The sequence below is a fragment of the Loxodonta africana genome, chromosome 22 (assembly GCF_030014295.1).
Source record: "Loxodonta africana isolate mLoxAfr1 chromosome 22, mLoxAfr1.hap2, whole genome shotgun sequence".
In the NCBI taxonomy this organism is placed as follows: Eukaryota; Metazoa; Chordata; class Mammalia; order Proboscidea; family Elephantidae; genus Loxodonta; species Loxodonta africana.
This window is the reverse complement of record NC_087363.1, coordinates 49902846-49916780: the sequence shown is the minus strand read 5'-3', so window position 1 is coordinate 49916780 and position 13935 is coordinate 49902846. Positions and strand designations below refer to the sequence as shown.

General features: G+C 36.9%; 2 protein-coding genes across 5 annotated transcripts in view; one reads left to right on the top strand and one right to left on the bottom strand.

Moving 5' to 3' along the window:
• The window catches only part of TRNT1 (tRNA nucleotidyl transferase 1), a 31487-nt gene that overhangs the window by 11995 nt on the left and 5557 nt on the right, over positions 1-13935 (top strand). For all 3 annotated transcript variants that reach the window (XM_010590036.3, XM_023547994.2, XM_010590037.3), the window contains exons 5-8: positions 3479-3605; positions 8220-8413; positions 9454-9707; positions 9867-10153. In XM_010590036.3, the coding sequence (XP_010588338.1) occupies positions 3479-3605; positions 8220-8413; positions 9454-9707; positions 9867-10115 (824 nt within the window). In that variant the 3' untranslated portion in view covers positions 10116-10153. The remainder of the gene's footprint in view (positions 1-3478; positions 3606-8219; positions 8414-9453; positions 9708-9866; positions 10154-13935) is intronic.
• Positions 10812-13935, bottom strand: part of CRBN (cereblon) — a 30661-nt gene continuing 27537 nt past the window's right edge. For both annotated transcript variants that reach the window (XM_003409780.4, XM_064275005.1), the window contains exon 11: positions 10812-13064. In XM_003409780.4, the coding sequence (XP_003409828.3) occupies positions 12884-13064 (181 nt within the window). In that variant the 3' untranslated portion in view covers positions 10812-12883. The remainder of the gene's footprint in view (positions 13065-13935) is intronic.

The window sequence follows — 13935 nt, the reverse complement described above, 5'->3', positions numbered from 1 at the left end:
CACAGGCCTCCCCTGACAGACAGGTGGCGGCTGTGCATGAAGTGGGTTTACTGGGAGTTGAGTCCAGGTCTCCTGGGTGGGAGGTGGAAATTCTACCACTGAACCACCACTGCCCCTTTGGTGCATTTTTGAGGCATTATTTTTTGTACTTTAAACTGTAGATAATCTCTTTATGTTTAAGACTTTGAATTAGAAAAGAGGAATGAAACGTCCAGTGTTCCTCACTTAGTTTGTGGCAGCAGTAGTGGTGAAAGGGTGACGCCTAATCTAGGCATGTCTAGGCAGTCAGTGGGCACTTTGATATGCTTTGTCTCAGCCCGCAGAAAAGCTTCCTAAAGTAGATATTAAACCTGTTTGCCAGATGAGAAAGCGGAGACTGAGAGGTTAAGTAAATTAGCTCAAGTCACAGAGAGTTATGATTAGAACCTACTGCTCCAAAGTCTAGGTGATGTATGGCCAGAACACCAAACCAAACCCACTGGCGTTGAGTCGATTCCGACTCATAGTGACTCTATAGGATAGAATAGAACTGCCCCATAGAGTTTCCAAGGAGCGCCTGGTGGATTCGAACCACCGACCTTTTGGTTAGCAGCCATAGCACTTAACCACTACGCCACCAGGGTTTCTGGTGTATGGCCAGAGGAAGCCCATTTAATGGTATGTTTTCTGTTAATTATGTGGTCAAAGCCCCAGGTATTACTACTTCTTACATGGTTTGTACTTAGAATAAACTGTCCAACTAGTGCAATGTATGGAATCTTGTAACTGGCTTGTCATAGCATATTTAACTGAAACTAATACTCCTTTTCAAGATACTATTTTATGAAAATAAATAAAAGCAAACTGCTACATCTTTATCCTGAGGAGCCACTGCTGGTTTTGAATCGCCAGCCTTTTGGTTAGCCGTCAGTTGCTTTAACCACCATACCACCAGGGTTCCTTTAAGTAGTGAGTGGCAGTGCATCTTTCCTGTGGTGCTACAGAGGAGGCATCTCATAGGATCACTCACTTCCCCATTTGGGTGGTTGAGTGATGCCTCTGTCTTTGCTTTAAGGGTTTCTTTTTTTCCTTGGTATGTAGGGTATATACCATTGGTTCGCCTGGGACGTAGATATTTCCTGGCATGTGTAATCTGTGATCTTAAAACCAGAAATGTCCTTGGCAAACTGGGATGAAGTGGTCATCCTACTAATAAATGAGGTTCTGTGTGCCTACGTGAAAATTGTTTTTCACTTTGTTGTTGTTCAGTGTATGTTCAGTATTTTGTAATGGGAATTTTTTAAATTTACAACATAATTTTGAATGAATAGTAGGTTAAAATGGTTCAGAATTCACAAAGTTTAAAAGGTTGTATAATAAAGTTTTTCCATCTGCAGTGAAGAGTAATGAAGCCTCCCCATCTGCAGTGAACAGGAATGCCTGTTTCACCTATCCTTGGTAACAGTGTTAGCAAACATTTGGATATTTGCTGCTATTATAGATAGAAATGTGAAAAATGCCATCTCACATTTGTATTTATGGCTAAGGTTGAACATCTGCATTTTAGAAGAGACTTTTGTTATTTCCTCTATATATTTTGAGTACCCCCCCCTTTTTTTTAATGGTTTTTTTGGTAAGAGCTTTTTATATATTAGGGAAATTAGCCATTTATCTTTGATATTGAGTTACAGATACTTTCTCTAGTGTGTCATTTATGAGTTGGCTTTGTGATAGCTTTTGCCATGCAGGCTTATTTGATTTTTATGTAGTTGAATTTATTGTCATTTCCTTGAATGCTCTGGGGGTGTGTGTGTGTGTGTGTGTGTGTGTGTGTGTTTTGTTTTGCTTTGTTAGTTTGTAACTGTAGTTTGAAAGTTCTTCCTTATTCCAGGACTGTAAAATATTTTCCTGTGGTTTCTTCTGTTACTCCAGTTTTCTTTTTCTCCCAGATTATTTTGGTTATTCTTCCTTGTTTACTTTTCCACGTTAATTTGAAAATTAGCTTGTCTGGTGTCCTGTTGTCCCTATCCCAACAAACCTTTTGGTATTTTGATTAGAATTGCCTTAAATTTATAAAGTAATAAGGGGGTTGCTATGAGTCAGAATCAACTCGCTGGCAGCAGGTCTCATCTTTTGATGTTGAGGCCTCCTGGCCAGGACCACTGCATGCCCTTTGTGCATCTTTCCATGTGATACAAGTGCTTTTTTTGGTCTGTCAGTGTCGGTAGCTTTTTTTTTCCTCCAGTGGTAAAATACACATAACATTAAATCTGCCATTTTAACCATTTTAAAATGTATCATTCAGTGACTTTAATTACGTTCGTTCACAATGTTGTATAACCATCACTATTTATTTCCAAAACAGCTTCATCATCCCAAACAGAAACTCTGTACCCCTTAAGCAATAACTCCCCGTTCTTCTATCCTAGAGCCCTGATAACCAGTAATCTACTTTCTGTCTCCATGTATTTCCATATCCTAAATATCTCGTGTAAGTGGGATCATATGATACTTGTCCTTTTGTGTCTTAACTTGCTTCACTCAGCATAATGTTTTCAAGGTTCACCCATATAATAGCATGTATCAGAACTTCATTTCTCTTTATGGCTAAATAATCCATTATATGGATACACCACATTTTGTTTAGCCATTCATCTGTTGATGGACATTTAGATTGTTTCCACCCTTTGGCTCTTGTGAATAGTGCTGAACGGACATTGGGGTGCATATATGTTTGAGTCATTGCTCTCAAGTCTTTTGAGTATTTATCCAAGAATGGATCATATGGTGGATTCCATGTTTAACTTTTTTTAGGGACCACCTAACAGCTTACCATGGTGGCTGCATTTTACATTCCCACCAGCAATGAATGAGTGTTTAATTTCTCCACATCCTTACCAACACTTGTCTTTTTTTTTTTTTTTTTTAATAGCCATCCTAATGTGTGCAGTGGCATCTCCTTGTGGTTTTGATGTTGACCATCTTTTCATATGCATATTGGCAATTTGTATTTGTAAAATCTTCTTGAAAGAAATGTCTGTTCAAGTCTGTTGCCCATTTTTTAAATTGGGTTGTCTTTTTGTTGTTGTGGGAGATCTTCATATATTCTGCATATTAAACCCTGTCAGATACATGAGTCCCAAGTATTTTCTCCCAGTAATAGTAGCTTTTTAATGGTTTTCTTCAATACCCAACCCGCGGCCATCGAGTTGATTCTGACTCATAGAGACCCCATAGGACATTCGTCAGTACAGGTCTTGCATATTCTTGTTTAATTTATTCTTGGGTGTATTTTTATTTAGTTGTCATTATAATGCAGCCCTTTTTTTCATTATATCTTCCATTTGATAGTTGCTATATGTGAATGCTATTAATATTTTAATTTTAAGACTCTTCATCTTACTGAATTTTGTTTATGATAGTTTTATGTTGATGTTCTTGGGCTTTCCAATCCTTATTTGCTAATAGTGATTTTTCCTCCCTCTTTTCTAATCATTAGGTTTTGATGGTACATTATTTGACTACTTTAATGGTTATGAAGATTTAAAAAATAAGAAAGTTCGATTTGTTGGACATGCTAAACAGAGAATACAAGAAGATTATCTTCGAATTTTAAGATATTTCAGGTTTGAGTTTTCAGAAATTACATTAACAATATAGTGTTTAATAATGCCACCACCTGAGCACAGTCCTGGTAGTGTGAAATGCACAAGTCAGTGTACAATATGGTGACATTCCAAATATCTGTCTCCAGTGGAGACTTGGTCGCCTGTTAACTTATGAGTGAGCTCTTACCTGGATACTTCATATTGTATTTTTATTCCCCAAATATACACATATTTCAACACCGGTGGGCTTTTTGGGAGGGGGGGCAGGAGGGGAGGTTGTTTATGATGATCTTTTATATAATTCAGCTTTAAATCTCCTTTTTTCTTCTTGACTGATCTTCCTTCACTACACAGAAATTTGAGTGCTTCACCGCAGGTCAGCCACATGCTAGGTGATGGGAACAGAGTCATGAATGAACGGCTCTTCTTCAATAGGGCTTATAGGCATGGACGGTCATGGGAAAATCTGACACCTCACAAGACCAGTGAAAAATCAAAGTATAAAACATACTTAAAACTTGGATGAACTTGGTAAATATCAAATGTATTTGGATGGTTTTGTGAGTAGCAGTGATTTTTAAACTCCAAATTCTTTTCTTAAAATACTTTTCTAACTGGCCAGTTCATGTCTAGTAATAATCCATTTTTCACTGGTTGGGGTCACTCAGAATATTCTGTAATAGATGATACATATTTTGTCAATAAACAGTATTCCTCTAAATTTGAAATTTTGTAAACCATCTCTCACTACAAATAATAGAACATACACTAAGATGTAGCCACAGTTATTAGTCATTTAATGTAGATCACTAATGAATTGAATCCTAAAGGGTGTGAGTGGTAGAGTGGATGTCCTTTATGGCTTCCAGTTATGAGATTCCATGAAATAAGCTCAAGTGTCTGCAACTAGATTTAACACACATGCATGTGAATGTAAGTTTTCATATTATAGATAAAAGCTTTGAAAACAAGTATAGTCCCATTTATTTTGCTGAGTTTTGCTTTATTTGTGCTGTTAACTCTATAGCATTATTAACATCATAAATTACTAATGTGAACATGGATTTTTTTTTTTTTTACTGTGCTTTGGGTAGAAGTTTACAGCTCAAGTTAATTCCTTTTCAAAAATTCATACATACACATATCGTTTTGTGACATTAGTTAAAATCCCCACAATGTGATAGCATGCTCCCCCTCTCCACCCCGGGTTCCCTGTGTCCACTTGCCCAGTTCCTGTCCTTTCCTGTCGTCTCATCCTGCTTTTGGACAGGAGTGGCCCATTTGGTCTTGTATGTTTGATCGAACTAAGAAGCACATTCCCCATGTGTATTATTTTTTGTTCGATAGGCCTGACTAATCTTTGTATGAAAAGTGGGCTTCAGGAATGGCATCAGTTCTGGGTTAACAGAGTGCCCAGGGGCCATAATTCTAGGGGTCCCTCCAGTCTCTGTCAGACCAGTAAGTCTGCTCTTTTTACGTGAATTTGAATTCTGTTCTGCATTTTTCTTCTGCTCTGTCTGGAAAGCTCCGTGGTGTTCCCTATTAGGGCAGTTATTGGTGGTAGCCGGGCACCATCTAGTTCTTCTGGTCTTGGGCTGGTGGAGTCTCTGGTTCATTTGGTCCTTTGGGCTAGTATTTTCCTTGTGTCTCTGGTTTTCTTTATTCTCCTTTGCTGTGGATGGGATGGGACCAATAGATGTATCTTAGATGGCTGCTCACAAGCTTTTAAGACCCCAGACACTGCTCACCAAAGTTGAACCTTTTCTTTACAAACTTCGTTATGCCAGTTGACCTAGATGTCCCCCGAAACTATGGTCCCCACGCCCCTGCTCCTCTGTCCCTCATGGTGTTTGGATGGGTCTAGGAAACTGCTTTGCTTTTGCTCTGGTCTGGTTGTACTGATTTCCCCTGTATTGTGTGTTGTCCTTCCTTCACCAAAGTTGACACTTGTCTACTATCTAGTTAGTGAATTCCCCTCTTCGTTCCTCTCTATCCTCGTAACCATCAGAGAATGCTTTTTCTGGTGTGTAAACCTTTTCTTGAGTTCTTAAAATAGTGGTCTCATACAGTATTTGACCTTTTGTGACTCATTTATTTTCACTCAGCATAATGCTTTCAGATTCATCTATGTTGTGAGATGTTTCATGGATTCATCATTGCTCTTTATTGTTGCATAGTATTCCATTGTGTGTAGTGTACCATAATTTATCTATTCGTCTGGTGATGGACATTTAGGTTGTTTCCATCTTTTTGCTATTGTGAATGGTGCTGCAATGAACATGGGTGTGCGTAAGTCCTTTGGTGTGATGGCTCTTATTTCTCTAGGATATTGTCCTAGGAGTGGGATTGCTGGATTGTATGGTATTTCTATTTCTAGCTTTTTAAGGAAGCGACATAGCATTTTCCAAAGTGGTTGTACCATTTTACATTCACACCAGCAGTGCGTAAGAGTTCCAGTCTCCCCACAAACCTCTCCAACATTTGTTATTTTGTGTTTTTTGCATTAGTGCCAGCATTGTTGGGGCAAGATGGTATCTCAGTGTAGCTTTGATTTGCATTTCTTTAGTGGCTAATGATCATGAGCATTTCCTCATGTGTCTTTTAGCAGCCTGAATGTTTTCTTTGGCAAAGTGTCTGTTCATATCCTTTGCCCCTTTTTTAACTGGATTATTTATCTTTTTGTTGTTGAGGTGTTGCAGTATCTTGTAGATTTTAGAAATTAGACTCTTACTGGATATGTTGTAGCCAAAAATTTTTTCCCAGTCTATAGGTTTTCTTTTTACTCTTTTGATGAAATCTTTTGATGAGTGTGTGTGATTTTTAGGAGCTCCCAGTTACCTAGTTTTTCTTCTGGTGTTTGTGCACTGTTATGTTTGTACACTATTTATGCTGTGTATTAGGGCTCCTAGGGTTGTCCCTATTTTTTCTTCAATGATCTTAAATCATTTTTTATATTTAGGTCTGTGATCCATTTTGAGTTAGTTTTTGTGTATGGTGTGAAGTATGGGGCCTGTTTCATTTTTTTTACAGATAGATATCCAGTTATGCCAGCACCATTTGTTAAAGAGACTGTCTTTTCCCCATTTAACAGACTTTGGGTATTTGTTAAATATTAGCTCCTCACAGGTGGACGGACTTACATCTGGGTTCTCAATTCTGTTTCACTGGTCTATATGTCTGTTGTACCAGTACCAGGCTGTTTTGACTACTGTGGCTGTATAATAGGTTCTAAAATCAGACAGTGTGAGGCTTTGTTATTCTTTAACATGGATATTTTTGGTTGGACATTTTAAAATGTATTCAGTGGATATTTAGTGTGTGCCTATTATGTGCCAGGTATTGTTCTAGTTGCTGAGGATACAGCAGTGAACAAAACTGAAAAAAAAATCCCCACCCTCAAAATTCCTGCTATCCTGTCTCCTGGTTCTTACAGTGGGGGGAATGGGAGTGGGTGGAGAGATGGGGGGAAGAAAAAGGGGGGATCAAAGCTATATACACACACACAGTTATAAGAGCTAGAGGGAGAAAAAGAGAGATTGGAAGACAGGGAAGTTGGCAATCTTTTTTTTTTTTTTGCTTTTTCATTTAGAAAACCCAGGTCGGGACAGTTGGTGAAGTGTGTCATTCTTGCATCCGATTTCTTTGTGTTAAAGTATGACGCCTTTTGGGGCAAGACTGATGATCTTTTACTAGTTCTTATTTTCTCACCCTAATGTAAAACTGGGTAGTTCATAGACAAAAATAAAAATCCAACATGAGTTAACTGTTTTTTAGTTTAAAAAAAACCAAACCAGTTGCGATCAAATCCATTCCAGTTCATGGTGATCACGTGTGTGTCAGTAGAACTTGGCGCCATAGGGTTTTCAAGGCTGTGACCTTTCAGAAGCAGATTGCCAGGCTTTCAAGGTACCTCTGGTTGGGTTTGAACCACCAGCCTTTAGATTAATCAAGCACTTAATTGTTGGTGCCGTTCAGGGACACCAAAACTGGATAGTTTCATAGACAGAAATCCAACATCAGTTTTTTTCATGGTTTAGCTCCTCCTCAAAATGTAGTTTTGTTGTACCACGTGATCTTTTTGAGTCTGTGTAGAGTTGTGAATGGTATTACACACATTGGTTGTATTCTAATGCAAGAGAAGAGTAGTAAGACAATAGAAAAATAGTTTGAGATATTTTACGATTAAATATGTATGTTTTTAACACTTAAAATGAATTCATATCAAAATCTTTGTAGCATTCTTGACTCAGCCACCGTGATTCATCTTGCCCTCTGAGAGATGTAAAGCAAGATAGTTATTCTAGAAATTATGCATGTTTTGGTAGAGAGAACTCAAAACTGGTCATCTGGAGACCTTGGGGTTCTAGTTTGTTAGCAGCCAAGCTCTCAACCATTGCACCACCAGCGCTTCAACCTTAAACAAATTACTTATTTTTTATTGGATCTTGATTTTCTCATCTGGAAAGAAGTGGTGACCAGATGATTTCTAAGGTCCCTCCTAGACCTAACTAATCCTGTTACTTGTTTCTGATTAAATAGATACATGGGATAGTATCTGTAAAGATGAAAAACAGATTTTTCTGGTGATATGCCAATACAGAGGTAATACTACTTGAGACTTTTGTCTTGCAGGTTTTATGGGAGAATTGTGGAAAAACCTGGTGACCATGATCCTGAAACTTTGGAAGCAATTGCAGAAAATGCAAAAGGCTTGGCTGGAATATCAGGAGAGAGGATTTGGGTGGAATTGAAAAAAATTCTTGTTGGTAACCATGTAAATCATTTGATTCATCTAATGTATGATCTTGATGTGGCTCCTTACATAGGTGAGAGCAAGAAGTAAAATACGTGAATTTTTGGCCATGATCTGGTTTACAATTTCTTGAGGAAAAATATTTGACTAGTTGAAGAGATATTCTTAAGGGAGAAATGGAATATTTTAGAATAAGATAAGCCTTGGGGCCAGGGGTAGGACAGCTTTGTCGTGGTTATAGAATAGCTCCAAGACAGCACACTCGGTTGTCTCTGGAGCTGGGTAGACAGACCTGGATTAGAATGAGGCTGTGCCACTAAGCTTTGTGACCTGGATGAGTTCCTTAAACTTTGGTTTCTGAGTCTAAAAAGGGGGGACGAAAATAATAGCATCTGTCTAGTAAGAGGCCTAAAAGGCTTCAGTGAGCTAATACCTGTAAAGTACTTAGGAGAGTAACTTCTGTAGAAATTGTTAAGTGTTACAAGTAATATTCAGAAAGGGAACAGCGGGATTATATTATCACATGTCAGGAAATTTGGATATATTTTAAATACCTAAAACCAAACCTCTTGCCATTGAATTGATTCCAAATCCTGGTAACCCCGTGTGTTAGAGGAGAACTGCTTCATAGGGTTTTCTAGGCGGTAATCTTTACAGATCACCAGACCTTTCTTGATGGTGCCACCGGGTGGGTTCAAAGTGCCAACCTTAAGGTTAGTAGTAACGCACAAACCATTTGCACAAAGACATACAGTTATTGTGAATGGGGGGTGGGTGGGTGTGAAATCAGAAGTCTGTAATTGGAAAAGTATTTCTTGTGAATATACTGCCATCACCACTGCCTCCGAACTTCCTGATTGAGATTGTTAATGGCAGTGAGAACATCTTAGGGCCTTTGTCTAGGTTTTGGAGAGTGACATGGAAGAGGATTGCAACAATGTATCAGTGGTTCACTTGTAAGATGGAGCATCAGCCTGGAGTCCTATTAGACTATGAGTCCTTATTGATAGGACATTTCTATATTCTAACAACCATGGTTTGATTAGGAAAGTTTTTTTATTAAATTTATTTGTCCACTGGAAAAACTTGTGAAAAATGTTTTTGTTCCAACAGGTTTACCTGCTAATGCAAATTTAGAAGAATTTAAGAAAGTCAGTAAAAATGTTGAAGGTTTTTCATCAAAACCGATGACTCTCTTGGCCTCGTTATTCAGAGTACAGGATGATATCACAAAATTGGATTTGAGGTTGAAGATTTCAAAAGAAGAGAAGAATCTTGGTTTATTTATAATTAAAAATAGGAAAGATTTAATTAAAGCAACTGATAGTTCAGAACCATTGAAACCCTATCAGGACTTCATTATAGACGTAAGTAGATACTAGGCTTAAGCATCATCTGCCTTATTAAAACTAAGACCTACAGTATATTTTGTTTTAAATGAAAATCCTCACACTACTTAAATTTTAGGGTGAGATCATTAATAAAGCATTCTACTATGTGATGAAACTGTTTGATTTTGAACTCAGTCTAGGGAACCTGATGCAACTACTCGTGTGTGTGAACTACTGAAGTACCAAGGAGAGCACTGTCTTCTGAAGGAAATGCAGCAGTGGTCCATTCCTCCATTTCCTGTCAGTGGCCATGACATCAGAAAAGCAGGTATTTCTTCCGGAAAAGAAATCGGAGCTCTATTACAACAGTTGCGAGAACAGTGGAAAAAAAGTGGTTACCAAATGGAAAAAGATGAACTTCTGAGTTACATCAAGAAGAACTGATGAGAACTGGCTACTCAATAAAAGGTGGAAAATTTTTGGTAAGACTGGGTTTTCTTCCCCTGTCCCTTGGTGAGATTTTTAGGAGACTTAAATATATACTGCAGAATAAAAATCTGCTTTGAGGACTTCTTTAAAGGTCTTCTTGGTGACATATCAGTATATTTCAGGCACTGAAGTCTACCTCTCTTTCTGACTTCTTATTGTTGAACCTTATAATTCTTTTAAAATAGCTCCTACTGAGAATATATAGTTGGCTTCTCCTCTCTTTATCTAGGTTTTTTCTTTTTTGTGGCATTGGGAATTACTAAGATTGATCCAGTTGAAACAATTGGATTGTCTGCTGAACCATGTGTCAGTTCTTATCTGAATTCCAAAAAAAGGGAAGTAAGTTGACAAATTTGCATAAAATATATACACCATATATAAAATACAAATACTAACATATGTCCCAGGTAGTTAGAAGTCATACATGTAGGATTTAGTCTGGCAAGGTATGTTTTAATATGTAGTTTTATTTTCTATCATAATGGTTTCTTTACCTATACATACATACCTAGCCTGGGAAAGTTAAATCATGGTTAATAGCTTGAGAGTTACTCTTCAATCTATTATTTTAATAAATATTGCATTTGGAACTAGAAGATAATAAATGTGTTATCTGACAGTATGTATATATCAGGTACCATATATATAGTGATTCCAACACTGGGTTTTTTTTTTTAATGTAATATTAATTTTTCTTAAGAGGATTATATGGCATATTACACTTACATTGAAATTTCCTGATAGATGATGTGCTTTTTAAAGATTTAAGTTCTAAGTGCTCTCAGTAGGTAAATGGGTCTGTTGTAAACAGCTGTTGTTTATTTCAACTGCTATATTCTGACAGAGAGAGGAAACCAATTTTCTTTCTATGTAGTGTAGCCAGTGATAGCAATTTTGGACCTCTAAAACAATTTGAAATGCATAAATATTTCTATTAAAGTCCAGCTAAGAGGAAGTGTGGCAAAAACTTAGGGGCTATGTTGCAAGAAGGGAGCCTCAGAAATGAGTGCACACAGGTCAGTAATTAAATGCATTATAAAAAATATACTTGGACCCCATATAGAATTCCTACTAGTCTATATGGGAAGTGTGCAGATTTAGCTATTTCAGAGGTCTGGTTTTTGTAACATGTAAACACTTACCTTTAAAGTGTTTTTTATATGTAAATAATTATATACGAGAAAATTCTTTTGCAAATGTAAGCAAGTAATATAGAACATTCTGAGATCACAGCATTCTGAGATCACAGCCTACAGGGCAAAGGTAAAAACAATGTTTTCTCACTGTAACTGCTTTTGTAACTGCTTTAGATTTACACTGAAAAGAACTCCCTGGAGCATACACAGCATTTAATAAGTTTTTAGTTCAGTGTGAAGACTATATGAACAACCAGTGAAGTTATCACATCTATAAGCACAAGGGGATATTATCAGTAGTAATAGAGCACAGGAAAAAAATGACAATCTGGGCAAATCAAGTAAGGCTGTAGACATACCTTAAGCAATTAACAGCATCCTTGTGCTGCTTTTCATTTACTGTTTACAGAAATATGCTACATGAAAATATGCTACATGATAATCAACATTTTCGGTCCAGGCAATCAAAAGCCATTACATGTTTGGTAAAAAAATAAAAATAAAACATAAGAAATGTAACAACAGTCTGTTTTTGGCCTCACACTACAGTTTAATTTGAAGTTTTACCCTATTTTGAACTTTTCCCGCTGAATTATGAAGGAGTATCACCATTAGATCACCATTAATTACACAAATGTAAAAAGATCAACTAAATCCTTGAATATGTAAGCAAAGAGGTAGGTGGCACATCAGTCTATCTTAAAAAAATTATTTCTTACAGCGAGATTATCTGCTTCTGAGTAGATATATTATTTAAACAAAGCATGTTTTAGTTTTGCTTTCTTTTAAAGTTTACTTACAGATTTTCTTCCATTTTACATTGAATACAATATCACTTCTAGCCTGTATGCAGGGGTATGTTTTAGCATCTCTGCCCCACAATAGTTTAGGTTCAGATTAAGGCTTGCTTTTATGTATGGAACGTATGGAACATATGGAACAGTAACTGCATTTATAGTTCAAAAATACACAAAAAATACTATTTCTCACTTAAGGAAATGACAACTTTATTTTTGGGTTTAAACTGCATATTTTAACTCTTTAATACTTTCAAGATTTACAAATCATTAATCTTAGAGAAGCTAAACGAAGTTAAAAGGAACAAAGCCCTTTTCTCCAATAATCCAATAATATACACCCACTTGCCTCTTTCAAAAAGGAACATTTACTTTGTGCTTGGCACCCTAGCTTTCAGAACTTGCTGTCTGAAGCTGAAGCACTGATATAAATATGCTGGCCCATACATTAGGATCAAGTGACTAAACTCGCATTATAGGAATTTAAAACATTCCTATATTTTATTTGTACACAACAATGTCATCGCTTTCAAAGATACCTTCGTGACCTATCAATGAGATGGTACCAAGCTACTGAAATAGATACTGAAATAGATACAGATACTCCTGAAACCGTGCTTACATTCTAGATTGCTTTTCATCGTCTCATACACAGCTTGACTAAGAAAAAGCAGCCCTCCATGTAATGGTGCTGTTTACTCAGGCATGAATCAGAGGCAATACATTTTCAAAGCAGATCTGATTTAAAAATACCAACTTGTTCAAATAACTTTATCCCCACCCTATCTGTTTACAAGCAGAGTATTACTTTGTCTGGGCTTACTTCATCTTCAGTGTCTGGAATTGTGGGCAACAGAGCAGAACGAGTCAAACCCCAAAATTTCTGAGGTGACATGTCCTTTTTGGTGGCTGTAAATTTCCATCCAATATGGCTTGCACAAATCCTGCACTGGGCAATAGTCCAGGCATACCTACAAAATTAAGGAAAGGTTATCACCTAAAGAAACACATTTGTGGACTCAAAGTCTGATGACCTGATAAACCAAATACTATGACTTGAGACTTGATCACTACAGTTCACTGCAATAACTTTTTAAAACAATTCTCTAATTTGTACCTTTCATTATGGTAGTATGTCAGTCTTTAAATATAGTGACCTAACTATATTCTCATAACTATATTCTCATAAGCTATGCTTAATTTCTCTACTGCAAAGGAAGAAAATAGTAATTTTATTAACTAGATTCCTTTACACAAAATTGCTGGTGCCAAGACTACATTCTAACTTAGACCTGCTTTTCCTTTGCGGTTTTGCATTGCAGTCAGGTTAGAAAACCACCACCCCCTGAAGATACTGAAGATATATGCACTAAATGTTGCATAAAAGACATAACTCAGACCTATCTCCCCCACTCCCCACAAAAAGGAAAATAAGTGCTATTCTAAAATAAAAATGATTTTGCTAGATAATTTAACCAGAAACATGTATCAAAGCAACTGAAGTAATTTCCTAACTTTTTTCCTAGGTATATAGTATCCAATGCTTAGTATTTATATTAAAAAGTTTATTCCAGTTTTAGTCCTTAAGAGTGCCAAATAAAATGGGACAATCTAACTGACAAGGTCCAGAACAGCCAATATAGCTACGAATCTACTCAGCCTGCCTCTCTCAAAATAAAAGACTGATTCAGAATTAATAGAAGGCTGATTTAGAATTTGAAACAAGTGATAAATACGGTTCTTGGGGACAATACAGCTGTGGGAATCTAGCAAGTTCCCAGGTATGCTGCCGATATGGAGATGACACTTTGAGAACCCCTGAGCTAAAGCACAAAAGTCATG